Source organism: Diplotaxodon limnothrissa, linkage group LG4 (genome assembly GCF_057381915.1).
Source record: "Diplotaxodon limnothrissa isolate DT_005_m linkage group LG4, D_limnothrissa_male_GT1.1, whole genome shotgun sequence".
Taxonomy (NCBI): domain Eukaryota; kingdom Metazoa; phylum Chordata; class Actinopteri; order Cichliformes; family Cichlidae; genus Diplotaxodon; species Diplotaxodon limnothrissa.
In genome coordinates, this window is record NC_140599.1 from 29,691,336 (window position 1) to 29,706,987 (window position 15,652).

A 15,652-nucleotide genomic window follows, 5' to 3' on the forward strand; every position below is an offset into this window, starting at 1 on the left:
GTGGCTACGCTCTGTTTGGACCTAGTGGTGCTGAGTCATTTTGCTGTTCAGTCTGTCCCAGTTAAGCCCCCCTGATTTTCATTAAAACCCTTTTCCCATAAGGCCTTGCAGCTTCAGTAGAACCCAAGCATTCAGCTGTGTTGTTTTTAACTGTCAAGTCTCCATCGGCACCAGCCTACAGTCAGTACCAGCAGTGGGAGAGTGCTCAGATCCTTTGTTTATTGCACAAGAACAGGTGTTTTCATTTATTTTCCCCAATTAGTCCTCTTTTTTTTGGGGGGGGGTGTTACGGAAATAATCAAAGTATGAAAACCTTCCCACCGTTGAAGCTGAATGAAGCAAGTAGGAGATTCAGACAGACAGGCACGCTCCACACACTCCTTAGATGGGATTTAATTAAGCATATAAATTAAAGGAGCTCAGTGCCCCTGTATTATATGTGACTAGTAGGGAAAATTGGAAGTAGGTTTAAGAATTTTATATGTTTTTAATATTTAACTTATAACAGGATGTTTTTATATAAAGGAAAGAACCATTTTTGTATAATGGCAGAAAATTAAATCTACTTATTTTCCCTCCACAAGTCTCAGTTAATCAGCCAAGAGCCCTGCACACCAGGTAAATGTATAGATATGGTAGGTTCATAGTAATCTCATGTACAATAATTTCTCTCAAGAAGGACAAGGAGTAAAATGAAAACTATACTGCACCATGAGGATCAGTTTACAGACAAGAAATACGCCTAGTTTTAGGCATAAATAAAATCTGCATTAAATTATGTTGTTGTTTTTTAATATTCCTAACAATATCAGTGTCTGAGTTGGCTCAACTATGCAGGGAATTATGCAAAGTCACTAAAAAGTATAATTTGTCCTGACCAAACAAGTGCAGCAGGGGTGTGAGGGACACAATCAAGCACTCTCCCCACCTGCATAGTCGTTGGGGGATGCAAGTCTCATGTTCACAAGGATTAATGCAGAAAGGTTAAATTCATCTTGTTTAATTTGTTGCAGGACATCATTTTGTGGGTGTAACACTTTTTTTTTTAAACCCAAAGCACCTAGCTTTGATTAAGGCCTATCCCTTAATTTAAACCCTGTCTGTCCTTGATGTAGTGATGAAGGTGGGGCTGAGATAGTTGTATTTCCAGCTTGTTGGTCAGGATTCAGTTTGGTATGTGGCCATGTACATTCAGACATCAGCCAGGTTGAAGAATGGTAGCTGAGAGGTTCACACTGGGGTTTCTGGACGCAAAATGCCAGAGCAGTCAAACCTAGCTGGCTGCAGTTTGACCTTGGCCTGAGATCATTTCAGTTTTAAGATTCTGCCCCACACCCCTTCTTTTTGTAAGTCCTGCAGATGAGATGGTCTTCTTGTGCTGGATCTATGAATCAGCTGTTTGACTTAGCCCTTCATAAAACTCTTGCAGCAGGGAGCAAAGAGAAGGAGAGGTCTGCAGCACCACTTTTACTCTCTTTCTGCGTGGATGTTTAATCATCAGGTCATATTACCTCAGTGACCAGAACTGGGGCAACGGTGGTGATTGCCGGAAAAATTCAGAGGGGCGAAACAATTACTGTCACCTTAATGATGCAAGCATGCTATTAATCCTTAGAGATGGAGCCTTTTTAATCAACAAATCTCTGCCAGACTTACAGTGTGCCATCTTGTTTAACCTGCATTAAGAGATACCAATTAGAATTCAAGACAGTGCGTTGTTGTTTTTCTTCTTTACTAGCAACAACACTCAGAGGCCAAATAGTAAAGTCCTAGGGCCTTTATTCACTGTCTCCCACTGAATAAAGGCACTATGATTGGTCTACAGTCCCTGTGATTTTATGGCCTAGTAACAAAGAAATCCTTTATGAACCACTGCTGTTGTGGTTTTTACTACCTTCAGCAAGTTAATGTGCTACTGCCAGTCTGATCTTTCCAACACCAAACAAAAACAGAATTGATATTTTTTCTGGAATTTAACCAAATACTGGTACTTTTTTTTTTTTTACCATGTTGCAACTGTTTGGTTTTTTTTTGGGGGGGGGGGGGGGGGGGTGCAGAGCCCAAATGTAGAACTAAACAAAAGGCAAGCCTTTATAGAGGTTGATCAAGGTTCCAAATGTGATACAAAAAGTCCAAAGAAGTAGGAAATGCCAGGAAACATGAGGACACAAGAGCAGGACACACACTGAGGATTACACAAATGACACCAGAACAAAGAACAGAAGGAAGAGTGAGGTTTCTATAAACCCAGAAGGCTCATTAGGGATAAAGCACAGGTGGCAAAATCAAACAAAGGTGAAGAACAAAAACTTGCATGACCAAACATGGATACAAAAGACTTATATGAAATATATAAAATATAAATTAAAGATAGTGAGAAGGGAACACCTGAGGAGAAAGACATGAACACAGAAAGAGGAGATAGAGAAAAGAAAGAAACTTGCTACACAGTTACCGTAGCTTTTCTCATTAAAATTACTTAGAGTTATTTACTGTATCTTGTCAGCAACATAAAACCAATATTACTCATAGTTTTTTCAGCAGTATTTCCCTAAACCTTTAGTACTTTTGTGTCTTTTTCAGCTCTGTTTTTAATAATATTATTGTCATGCCAAAATACTCTGTTCTTGACATGAGGGATATATTATTGCAGAAGGAAATGGGCACTTGGTCAAAATCGCATTTCCATAAATCACATCTTCTTCAAAAAGATCAGCTGAGGTGGTCTGAGGTAGCCAGCTCTGTGGTTGTCAAGGTAATGGATGATAATGGTTTTGCAATGCAGACTCTGTTAGTCCTCAGAGTTCAGATTAAAAGGCTTTACTCACCAACTCCCTTCCTCCCCACATCTCACCACCTGACCCCACTCATCTCTGCCATCCATCTGTCTTTGGAAACAGCAAGACATCTAATAACCAGACACAGTGAACATCTCCAAGTCTTAACCGTTTCATTGGGAAGTGTTTTTCTTCTTTCTATTGAAAGGCAATAGATGTCTGTCTGTCTGTCTGTCTGTCTGTCTGTCTGTCTGTCTGTCTGTCTGTCTGTCTATCTATCTATCTATCTATCTATCTATCTATCTATCTATCTATCTATCTATCTATCTATCTATCTATCTATCTATCTATCTATCTATCTATCTATCTATCTATCTATCTATCTATCTATCTATCTATCTATCTATCTATTAAAAGCTCCTGCTTTGAGATGAAGTGTTATAGATTAATATTTAATGGCATATATAATGAAAAGCCTGGGTCTTAAATAATCAGGTGCCATCTCATCTTTATAGTACCATAAGGTACTATAAGGTAAGATACCTTATAGTACCATATCACACTATTAGAGCACTTCACTGTAAAAGAGTACTTTATTGAGTACTTTATTGATCCCCGTGGGGAAATTCCTCTCTGCATTTAACCCATTCACTCAGTGAAGCAGTGGGCAGCCATTGGGCGCCCGGGGAGCACTGCAGGCTTGCTTGTTGTTCCTAGAGTAATAGTAGAATGGGAGGCAGAGCCTTCAGTTTTCAGGTCCCTCTTCTATGGCACCAGCTTCCAGTTTGGATTCGGGAAACAGACACTATCTCTACTTTTAAAATTAGGCTTAAAACTTTCCTTTTTGCTAAAGCATGTAGTTAGGGCTGAATCAGGTGACCCTGAATCCTCCCTTAGTTATGCTGCAATAGGTGTAGGCTGCTGGGGGATTCCCATGATGCATTATTTCTTCTTCAGTCACCTTTCTCACTCACTATGTGTTAATAGTAGTGCTGTCAGCGTTAATCTCGTTAAAATGACCTTAACGCCAAAACCGCATTAACGCGACAAATCTCCATTAGCAAGTTAGCGTGGCTCGCCCCGTGCGTGGGGCTGCATGGCGCTAATGCATTAACAAGCTAACTGCCGTGCAGCCCCACGCACAGGGCGAGCTGCGCTAACTTGCTAATGGAGATTTGTCGCGTTAATGCGGTTTTGGCGTTAAGGTCATTTTAACGGGATTAACGCTGACAGCACTAGTTAATAGACCTCTCTGCATTGAATCGTACTTGTTATTAATGTCTGGCCCTCTTCCACAGCATGTCTTTCATCCTGTTTTCCTTCTCTCTTCCCAACCGGTTGTAGCAGATGGCCCCGCCCCTCCCTGAGCCTGGTTCTGTCGGAGGTTTCTTCCTGTTAAAAGGGAGTTTTTTCTTCCCACTGTCACCAAAGTGCTTGCTCATAGGGGGTCATATGATTGTTGGGTTTTTCTCTGTATGTATTATTGTAGGGTCTACCTTAAAATAGAAAGCGCCGTGAGGCAACTGTTGTGATTTGGTGCTGTATAAATAAAATTTAATTTAAACTGAATTTAACATACTTAGTTGAAAATGTATTTTCTCCAATCTGGGTAATATGAACTTTTTCATCATACTTTAATTTTCGTTACTGATTAAGCACATTTTATAATAAATATTCCTATTTAGGATGAGTTCATGAATAATGTTATGCCCTTTGTTATATAACTACTGCCCTAAACTGTGATTGAAAGAGCAGTGACAACAGCTCTTAGATTCTCTCCACACAACTGACCCTGTGAAATCATTTGACCCCAGTCTCAAATGATTTCACAGGCTTTTGTTGTGCACACTTCCAATACACTCAGCAATGTTTTTAATATACTAATCTTTCTTTGTATCTGTACCTGCTCCACCTGCCAATATAAAGTTATTTTCTGATTAGAGAGCGAAGATCTCTCCCCAGCACCCTTTTGTTTGATCAAACTGTGTTTCTGTTTTTGTGAGAGCGCATGTGTGGTCAGCTTGAATTGGTGGCCAGACCCTGTCACACAAATTCCTTTTCATTCAGCTCAAACAGAAAGAAAGAGAGGAAGACAAAAAAGGGTGAAAGTAAGAGTGAGAGAGAGAGTGAGTTAGAGGCTGGGGAGAAGGGAGGAGAAAGGGGGAGAGGGAGAAAGCCAAGAGACATTTGTAGTTGAGTGGACGAGCACAGACAATCCCTGGCACACAGCTTTTTGAGTGTCATGTAAACCACCCCTTCGCTCTCCCTTTTTGTCCCATTCACTGCCTGCCACCCTCCCTTCTCTCTGCCCCACCCTGTGGTCTCTCTGCTTTGGTCTTGGGGGGGTTGGTTGCCTGGCTGTATAAAAGCCCTGTTTGTGCCCAGAACGAGCTCCATTCCCCAACATGGAGAGTCAGAGAGTCCAGTCCTCGTACAGAAAGCGTTTTGGGCCCCAGAGCTCGAGCAGCTCTGGAGTCAGAATTGGTGGCCTTTCTTCTAGCCGCCTCTCCTGGCATGGCACCCCTCGCAATGTCACCCACTCCAGTCCTGTGTCGCGGATCTCCCTGGGCTCAAGCAGCACAGCCCTGCTGCTGGGGAGCCCCGTTGACCGGCTGGACTTCTCAGCTGACTCTCTGTTGAAGGCCCAGTACAAGGAAACACGAACTAACGAGAAGATGGAGATGATGGGCCTGAATGATCGCTTTGCCAGTTACATAGAGAAGGTGCGCCTGCTGGAGCAGCAGAATAAGGTGCTGGTGGCAGAGCTGAACCAGCTGAAGGGGAAGGAGCCAAGCCGACTGGGAGACATCTACCAGGAGGAGCTCAGGGAGCTACGACGACAAGTGGATGGTCTCACCAACAACAAGGCTCGACTGGAGGTCGAGAGGGATAACCTGGCTGCAGATCTGGCTGTACTTAAGCAGAAGTAAGAGGGAGCAGGGCAGGACTTCTGTGGGTGGAGGATCATGTAGATGTGATGTATGATCACACAGTAGTACCACCCATTTGTATCTCTTGTAGAGATTGCATATGTATGTATAAGAATAATGAAAGAAATGCAAACTCCTTTTGCTTTCTTTTTACTTGAATGCACACTCTAATAATCAAAGACTTGATTTTTGTGATATCATTGGCATTTTGTGTTATGTTTAGGGTTACAAGCTAAAATTTAAATGAATAACCATTTTTTTAAAAGATGGAGGAGTAGGAATGAACCCCCTATGTGCTTCCTTTACTCAAATATTATAGATTTTTTAGAGTTATGTACTGAATTTCAATTTCATATTTCATATTTCAGTTAGTGTGCAGATGTTTTGGAGCCATGTTTATGTTAAACCTTTCCATGTTCTTGATTAAAGCATAGTAGAACCTGAACCACACTCTGAAAAATATATTTGGACTGTGAAAAAAAACCCCACAAAGTGTGTTTTCTAGACAAATGCTTTTGGTTAGCTGGTCTTTGATTGGAAAACACATTCAGCTGGAGTAGATTTTATGTATTTTGGCACAAAATAAGACAAACTCTTTCCAGTGGAAAGGTTTTTTTTCTTAGTTTTCTTTTATAATTGCCAGTTCATTTATATGCAGATTTCAGACCCGCTGGAATGCAGCCCACTGTGCTCTGCCCCAGCTTTACTCCTGGATCCCTCTTTACAAACTTGATCCTCGCTGAACCCCTTGTCCCCATTGAGTGAGTGCGAAGGAATGAGGGAAACACAATGGTAGCCCAACACAAAGGGAACGGCCAGCCGGGCAGATGTTTACTAGTCCCCTGTTACTCCAAAATACTGATTCACTGCCATTGCATATGCACCTTTTTTTTTTTAAATTTAGATGCATATGTGGCATGAATCTATAATTTAATCTTGTGAATGACTGACTTGAAGCCTCTAATGGTTCGAAAGGTCTCTCTCACACTACATCCTCCGATTACCACGCAGCTGCTGGTCCTCTAAAATAATGCAGCATGAATAGTGATGATTCTGGTCAGAGGTCACTTTTGTGATTCATGCTGCTCTTCTTGAAGCCCTCTATTCAGCAATCGCTCCATGAAGCCATACAGATGCTTAGAGTTCCATGTCACTGTGTGCATGGCAGATGGATTGTAGGGTGGTGCCTATCTGTGCACGAGGCTGTGCGTAGATGCGTCCTTTTTATGTCTCTGTGTGTGTCTGCTCCATCCCGTGGGAAAGGCTTCTGGCTGCTAGATTCGAGTGAATGTGTAATGATGCGTAAGCTGCCCTTTCAGCTGAGCCCCGCACATCCCCAGCAGCATGGGGAGCAGCGGTAAAGCTGATATCGCAAATCTAATCGATGTGCTTAAATATATGTTTTTTGCCCTTGCAGATGATACTCTGTTAAACATAAATGAGAAACTGTAAAAAAAAAAGTTTAAATCCGTCCACGCTTGTTTCCTTCTTGCTGAGTTGTGAAGGAGTTGACAAAAAGGCATACTCATGCACAACAAGTTAACTCAAAATAAATGCCGTGTTTATGATTTTTTTTGTCTATAAAAGTATTTTGCAGAGCAAAAACTGGAAAGACTGGATGTTCTATTAACCTACAAAAAACAAATTTGAGTAATTTTTTTTTATTTTGGGGATTTTTCTCCTTTGTGTGACTTAGACTGCAAGATGAAATCGGGCTCCGACAGGATGCAGAAAATAATCAAAATGGCTTCAGACAGGTAATTCTGTTCCCTGAAATCATCAACTAAATAATTTAGACGTTCGGTATGACTGACTATCCAACTTCATCTCCCTGTGTGCTCATTTCTTGCATAGGATGTGGATGAGGCATCTTTAAATCGTGTCCAGCTGGAGAGGAAGATTGATGCACTGCAGGACGAGATAAACTTCTTGAAGAAAATTCATGAGGAGGTAAGAATACAACTGAAGGAATAGAAGTCACGGAGGAGAAATATTAAGGCACCAATAATTGCCACTAACCACAATCAAATTTGGACTTCCTCCTTGCAGGAACTGCGTGAGTTACAGGAGCAGATCATGGCCCAGCAGGTCCATGTTGATCTTGATGTGTCTAAACCAGACCTGACTGCTGCTCTCAGAGACATTAGGGTCCAATATGAAAACATGGCAAGTTCGAATATGCAGGAGACTGAGGAATGGTATCGATCCAAGGTGAGAAGAATTAGCTGTCTGACATAAAACACATATTGTATATGTGTGACAATTCTTTTTGTATTTCCTGTGAAAATTTAAAAAAAATGCACAAAGATAAAGATAATGTTTCACAGCTAATAAGCTAATGCACACACCACATACGAACGAGCTGTTTCACCTTTGTACACAGTTTGCTGACCTGACAGATGCAGCCAATAGAAATGCAGAAACCCTCCGCCAGGCCAAGCAGGAAGCCAATGAATATCGTCGTCAGATCCAAGTGGTCACCTGTGACCTGGAGGCTCTTCGTGGCACAGTAAGTACACCAGATCCCGCAGATTACACAGACATTTTGAGTTCACAAATTACACTGCAGTCAGATGGACTTTTGGCAAACACACACTTTTTTGTTGTCTATAAAATAGCCTGTTAAAACTATAATTCTATTTAAGAATGAGTCACTGGAACGCCAGCTCCGGGAAATGGAGGAGCGCTGTGCCATGGAAACAGCGGGATACCAGGATACAGTGAGCCGACTGGAGGAGGAAATCCAGGCACTGAAAGAGGAGATGGCAAGGCACCTGCAGGAGTACCAGGATCTCCTCAATGTCAAACTGGCTCTGGATATTGAGATTGCCACATACAGGAAGCTCCTGGAGGGAGAGGAGAGCAGGTGAGTTAGAGTTTGTCTGGTCAGATTTAACTATAAATCATAGTATGTGATACTGATTTTTATTTATTTTTGTCTCTTTTCTTCCAGGATCACGATTCCAGTTCAAAGCTTTTCCAACATGCAGTTTAGAGGTCAGTTTAAATTTTGAACCTCGGTATTTTCTTCCCTTGACTGATTAAATTGTTTTTGCTGTAGAATACCAGCAGTTAAACTGGACAGTATTTATTGGTTAAAAAGAGATTAATCCTGTACCTGTACTCTAAACCAAATGTGAACAGAGGATAGTGTTTCAGCAGGTTTGGTCAGAGTTAATATCCTTTCACTCTCCCTGTGTTTTTCCCTTAGAAACTAACTTGGACACTAAAACTCCTGAGGCCCATGTGAAGAGAAGCATCCTGGTTCGAACTGTGGAGACCAGGGATGGGGAGGTATGTGGATGAACATAAAGAGCAACACTGGATCGTACAGACATAGCATACCTCACTCTCCTCACCACCAATTTATTTATTTAACTTTAATTTATCTTTTTAATCTGCACACATTTCTCATTTTCCATGGCATGTCAGTGGTCTGCAGCATATGTTCTAGGAGTCATAAGGACAGAACTTGGCAAACTAACTATATTCTGCTACTGTAATCAACCAGCCACTTAGTAAACCGAGTGAATTAGTGCTTGTATAAGTCTTTCACACTGCTTCAGGACGATCTGCACATTGCACCTCTAACCCATTCCCTCTGGAGGGCAATGTTGAACTCTTCTGCAGATTTTCACAGATTCACTGTGGCTCAGTACACCTGATGCCTTGTGCAACTGATACTAAAAACCCACGAGAGATTTGTTCTTTTTGTTATTTTTAACTGAATTTTTCCCCTTTTCAGATCATTAAGGAATCAACCACTGAACACAAAGATCTTCCTTAAAGTTTCAAGACCAGCTCATCCATATTTTCCTTAGTTACTACCTGGGGATTCTGAATGTGCATTATTGGATATTACTACCATTTTTATTTGTTTGTCTCCAGACACAAAAGCTACCCCATCAAATTCACTGCATCCCTCTCTTTTCCCTCCTCCATCACCTGCTTCTTTTTATTGCAACCACAATATAACCACCGATTGTACTTAGTCTCCCTTGTCAGAATTTCTCCTGAAAGATATCTCGGTGTGGCTTTGTGTACAGCTCCACCATAAACCTGAAGTGTTTGCAGCCCAGTCACCTTACACCATCTTTAGATTTTTCCAATAAAAATTAAGTAAGCTGTTTTAATTTTAACTTGAGCTGACAGGACAGATTTTTAGCATTGATTCTGATTAAATGACACAGAAGAGGCACAGAATCATAGTGATTATGTTTAGCATGTAGCATGGTGGAGATTGATGTGCAAGTGAAATAAAGGAGGGAGTTGCAGATGCAGACACTTTAAATGGATTTAGGCAAGTACTGGCAGATATGTGTGTGTACTGCAGCTTCTGTCAGAGCATGTGAGTCTGAATTGTTGTTTTTTTCTTTTAACCCTTCGTTTGGTTTTATTTTGATTTTTCACTCCCTTTGTTCTAGTCTCTACTTGTTCATTACTTATTGAATGTAAAGTATAGCACACATGCATAGGTAGATACATTATATGCATTGCATTGGAATGACTGCCCAAACAAAGCTATCTCTGCTGCTCTGGGGACTTAAATCTGCACAACCAGATGGAAGTACAAATAAATGTGCAGATACAGGTCGCGAGGGAGTAACTATGGCGACTTCTAGAGCGTTCATTCGCTCTATAAAAAGTGTAAGAGCTTGTCAGCAGCACCATTTGTGTGGGGCCTCTAAAATGCCCTCCATCACTGTCCTTTCACTCCTCTGTCTCTTCTTTAGCATCCTCTGCCTCTTGAACACAACCTGATAAGGGCAGAGTTTTTTGACACCAGGATGCGTCATGACATGCCCACTTATCCTGTAGCGATAACAGGAAAAGACAGGCAAGTTTACAGGTGTGGGTACTGACACGGCTTTTGCCCTGCAGCCTCCACCAAGTGTCAGCCAGCTCCTGTATTTTAGGCTGATAGCAGAGGAAGACACAGAGACCATGCGGTTGTTATAATAACCTCACATATAAACTGTGCTGCAGTTCCGACTTTTCCTTTTTTTCCCTTTTGAATGGGAGGAATTTAGATTTATTTTTAAACTGCTGGAAGCACAGATGGACATCACAGTTCAAACGCTGTAATCCAAGCCCCAACTTTTGTTGAAACCCCCACAGAGTGTTGACAGGACCTGCCACTAATGAGAGTGGTGCTACGCCAAAGCTGGCTGTGTCTGTACTTGTCGCCAAGGACACCATGTGTTCATGCCTAGCACCCTTTACACTGGAACTTTCACCCCCATCCCTCAGCCACTTCTCCCTTTTCCTCTAATAACACTTAGCAACTTATTTTGTTTTACTGAATGTCAAATAGTAGTTGTTGCTCCTTTGCTCTTTAGAAACCTCTGCAGGTGTGAATATAACATTAGTTTTGACCAGTGCCATGAGCTGTGATGTCATGTTAACAAAAATAAAACAATTTGTTTGCTGATCCCTCTTGTTTTTTATAAAAAGTCTGTCCTAACAGTGTTTTCATGTGTTCATAGTCATGTTCCTTTGCCTCTCATACAAGCCTGACACATTCATACAGTATATCAGCTCTCATCACTTTCAGCTGTGTTATGTATCCTGACAAGAGGGCTGACAGCAGCGGACAGATATTATTCATTGTAACTGATTGTTTCTGCCCTTCAAGCAGGCTGTACCGCTGAGCAGATGGGTTCACTTCAAGTTATGTCATGGCCCTGTGTGAGTTTCACTGTATGTATGGGCCTAGATATCATTTGTGGCAAAAGATAGTATGGCTTGAGATGCAGATAAACATTTCTACTGGACTGATAAACACATGATCTCAAAAAGTGAGTTTCCTACATTGTCAGAGGTGTCCTTATACGTCATTTGGGCTACAATTTGAGTTTGAGTTTTTAAAGGATAGATATTTGGATTTTTTTAAATTATTTTTTGGCTTTTGACTTTTATTTGCAGACAGGAAAGAGAGCAGGGGAAAACACATAGCAAAGGGCCACAGACTCGACACTAGGCCACTCCATTTCAGGCACCTACACAACCATGTCTGTCTCAAACTACTCGTCAGGTGTTAAAATATAAACTTTTTTTGCTCCTGAAATTATCCCTCTTATTGATACTGGCCACTAGTCACTAATTTAATTTAAAGTTTTAATGAAAGCTTAAAGACTTTTTTTAGGGATTATTTTTTGCACATATTCACTGTCTTTGATTTTTTTTTTTTTGATTTTTAAAGATACAAAACTATATAAACTTCAGATTTTTTATTTATTTATTTATATCTATTTATTTATTCACTGCACAGGATGTTTAATTTTTTTTATTTTTATCACTTTTTCTTTTTTAATCTCCAAACTGTTATGGAAGGATTTATTTTAGTAAGCAAAGCATGTTTTGATGTACCAACAATGGGAATAGGAGTACTGTTGTAAGACAATTTAAAAACAAAAGACAATTTACTCTTTTTAAGGAGTTGTAACAGGCTCTGAATCTGGTCTGTTAACCAACAGTTACTGAAACGGGTCAAGCTTGTGCTGCACTCCAGTGGGTGTTTTTAGTTATAGGGTTCAAACTATACTTTGAACTCAAAGGATTTTCTTTGCCTTAAATAAGGATTAACAAAAGCAGCTAAAAGGCTGAAAAGACCAAGTAATAAAAGACTTTAAATGTGATTCATTTGTTTTCCCTACTCTTGTTTGTCTTATGGTTTTGTCTGCCAAATTTATCAAGAAGTAAACTGTCTCGAAATGGTGAAAAAACATGTCTAAGTATGATCTGTTAAAGCAAACATTTGAGTAAATGAAGTAAATGCAATGTTTTTCAATACCTAACATGGTAAATTCAAAAAAGCTGACTGGTTTCACAGACATGAACACGGTTTTCCTCCTAAATTTAGAAAAACGTCACACCCTGCCTCACTGGCATTAGTGGTGAGTTCTTTTTATTTTCTTACCAGGTGAGTGGAACATGTGTATTAACTCTATAATTCCCTTTGTATCATATTTGATACGTGAATTTCTGATACCTCTATCTCATCAACAAGATCAATACTTGCCATAATTTTAAAATGAATTTTCTGGTTATTTTTTATGGGTTGGGTCTTACAGGGTTAAAGTATGATCCAGTAACCGTCCGTAAGCACAGCATGTGTCTGTTTTGTCCAGCTTTTATCAGAAGAATGGAGGTTCTCAGGTCTTAACTGAAGGCAACCCTGAGCTGAAGGAATTCCAAGCAGATAAAACTCTCAGGCAATTGGCCCCGTTTCCCATCTAGTCCTTTTCCACAAGGTTGAGAAGGTACAAAGGGTTACAGAGACGTGCATTTTTCAGGCTTATCTTTTTACGGTGGATGTGAGGTAGCAACAGCTGTCATGCATGCATATGTTATGTACAGAAGTCACAAATGCACACAGTGCCAACACCTTTTTTGAACTATGTAAATCCGAATATCAAGAGAAAAAATAAACCTCTGAAATTGATTATTTTCACCAGGAAATTCTATGTTTCTCTAATAAATTCTGCAGAGATACTCAACTGAAAGAAGCCGACTAAATCTTGCAGGTGAATTACAGAGAGGATTTATCTACACCATTTAGACAAACAATTTGGATTAGCTTGTTCTAGCGTCTCAGTTGTTAGGATTTGCTGCAAAATATGGTTCGAGTCACACGGACGACAGAAAAGACTCTCACAGCGGCCGTTTAGAGTATTTTGGCAGTTGCTTTTTTTTTTTTTTGCCCAACAACAGGTGATTCGAAATGATAGAATTACAGCCACGGGAGATACTGTCATGAAAATTTTAAAGTGTGTATCTGAGATCAAAATGAAGGTTGAGTTCAAAGGCTTGTCTGATCCCACCCACAAACACCAAGTAAAGGGCATCTTTACTAGAGGAGGCAGATGGTGCCTTACTTTACACTCCTGTCCCACATGTCTGTTAATTTGTAACTTAACCCACTTTTGTATCATTGGCATACCAGCTGGTATTATCTAGACATTTAAAGCTTAAACAACAAATCAAATTACTATGCAAATACATTTAAAAAAAATTATACTTGGATGTTCCAGAAGATATTCAGGAAAGTTAGAAATTACACAAGCACCTAGATGCGAAACTAAACAAAAATATTTCACCTAATTTTACATATTCCTAATTGGGTTTTTTGTTTTTGTTTTTTGTTTTTTAAGACAAAAATAAGACAATCAAATCACACTGGAGTGGTGATAATACATGTTCATTAACTTCTCATAGAGGAAATAATCAGGGTGATGGCGAATCAGGGCAAATTCACGTGTATAGCCTTCCAGTCAAAGCTCTTTGTCTTTCGTTGCCCTCTTTAGCGCACATTCCTGTGTGAGAGCCCTTTGGTGGCTCTCACACCACAGGGTCATGGGGAGGCATGTGTGCTCCTTGGTTAATTTTAGCCCTCATTTCATCAAGGCCGTTGAGACAAAACACAGAGCCACTACCTCAACCCGTCTAGTGAAAGGTGAACCGTCTGATCTCCTAACACCTTTTTCTGTCTAGGTTTCAGTGAACACATGTCTTTGGACAAAGTGGAAGGATGACTTCTTAAACACATTTGTCTGCTGGCAGCTCAAAGGGTCATGAGTGGCTTCCTGGTGGGTTTCTGTCACATTGTTTGAGTTTTTGCATGGTGAAGATTAGAATAACATATTTACATAGACTCTAAAGATTCAAAAACCATTTAGACATATTGTAAGTGACCGTATTTTTTTACTAGTGGTGGACAAAACACAGAAAAATTTGCAATAAAAAGAGGAAGGCCCAATAGATATAACTCAGCTCTGTTCAGCCTGCTTTGTCTGTGAAACTCTTTTGTGTTTTTTTCCAAACAAAATGTGCACATTGTGTGAATTTGAAAAAGGCAGCTGCAGCCTGCAGGTGACCTTTAACTAGGTACACAATAGAAAGTCTGGCCACGATTTCTGCTCCGTCCCAGAAGACAGTGCCAGGTAATCTTGTCCTTGCTGCTCCAATTTGAAGTTAAGGATAGGATTGAGGCCTTTGAGTTATAAGACTAAAGCCCAGGCAAGAACTCACAGTATGAAAGCTAAACCCCATCTAGCTTTTGATTTAGTCAAACTTGAATTTTTCATTTTTGCAACTCAGATCGAGTCACACTGTTTGAGTCTGCATCCTCACGTCTGGCTGTGGCACAATAAAATCCAGACTGAAAGTTTCCAGTCTCACAGTCTCAGGCTTGTTAAACACAAAGTAATCTATCTTCTCAGTTTACGACCATGTTTTGAATCCCTTTTTCTTTTTTTAGTTTTGACAGTTCAATTGTTTCTGCAGTGGCACTTGCGCGCCTAACCGGTGCAGTGTATAATTCCTTTCTCCCACAGAAGTCCTGGATTACTTTCACCTACAAACTTAAAATGTGCTTTCTGAACAATTTAAAAAGGGATAAAAAACCTCTCACAGAGGCACATGTAAACACAAACAAATGAGTGCACTTTTAAGATTACCATCACTAGTTTAATATAATACTTCAGAGGTGCAATGGCAGCCACAGAGTAAGAAGATGCTGCTATTTTCAGCACAGTCTTCAGATGTAGGGTGAAGCAGAATAGACTGCTGTGGGTCTGCACTCTATCATTGTCAAATCACTGTCGAGCTATCCACAATGCCATAAATAGATAATGTCAGTATATACATTTCAAAATAAAACATTACTTCAATGAGAAACAAAGTACAAACAGCTATTAGATAAAAGATATGTAGCGCCTAAGGAATAGGGTGCCAGAAATGTAGAAGAAATAATTAATATGATTACAAAACCAACCAACCTTGGATATCCAGGATTACTAATAACCAAATTCTTCATAGTTTTTCATCACAAATATCTTCTAACCTGACTGACAGTGATGCTAATGAGTAATGTTATGGGATCGCTTCCCTGAATTAAAATTCCATACGGTATGTCTTCTAAGGTATATCTAATATATATGTAGA

The 15,652-nt window shown here is 40.2% G+C and overlaps 1 protein-coding gene across 1 annotated transcript; it reads left to right on the forward strand.

The window, feature by feature from the left end:
* Nucleotides 1-5,182: 5,182 nt before the first annotated feature.
* gfap (glial fibrillary acidic protein) lies at nt 5,183-9,494 on the forward strand. The gene is made up of 9 exons (XM_085352808.1): nt 5,183-5,703; nt 7,404-7,464; nt 7,562-7,657; nt 7,757-7,918; nt 8,091-8,216; nt 8,353-8,573; nt 8,661-8,704; nt 8,919-9,001; nt 9,453-9,494. Exons 1-9 carry the CDS (start codon nt 5,183-5,185, stop codon nt 9,492-9,494), a joined length of 1,356 nt encoding a protein of 451 aa, XP_085208934.1.
* Nucleotides 9,495-15,652: the final 6,158 nt, after the last annotated feature.

Bases quoted from the DNA above. Each gene is read 5' to 3' on its own strand.
- gfap (XM_085352808.1), top strand. From the start codon at position 5,183: ATGGAGAGTCAGAGAGTCCAGTCCTCGTACAGAAAGCGTTTTGGGCCC. The intron at 5,704-7,403 runs GTAAGAGGGAGC...TGTGTGACTTAG, and splicing joins CTGGCTGTACTTAAGCAGAA to ACTGCAAGATGAAATCGGGC. The intron at 8,574-8,660 runs GTGAGTTAGAGT...CTTTTCTTCCAG, and splicing joins CTGGAGGGAGAGGAGAGCAG to GATCACGATTCCAGTTCAAA.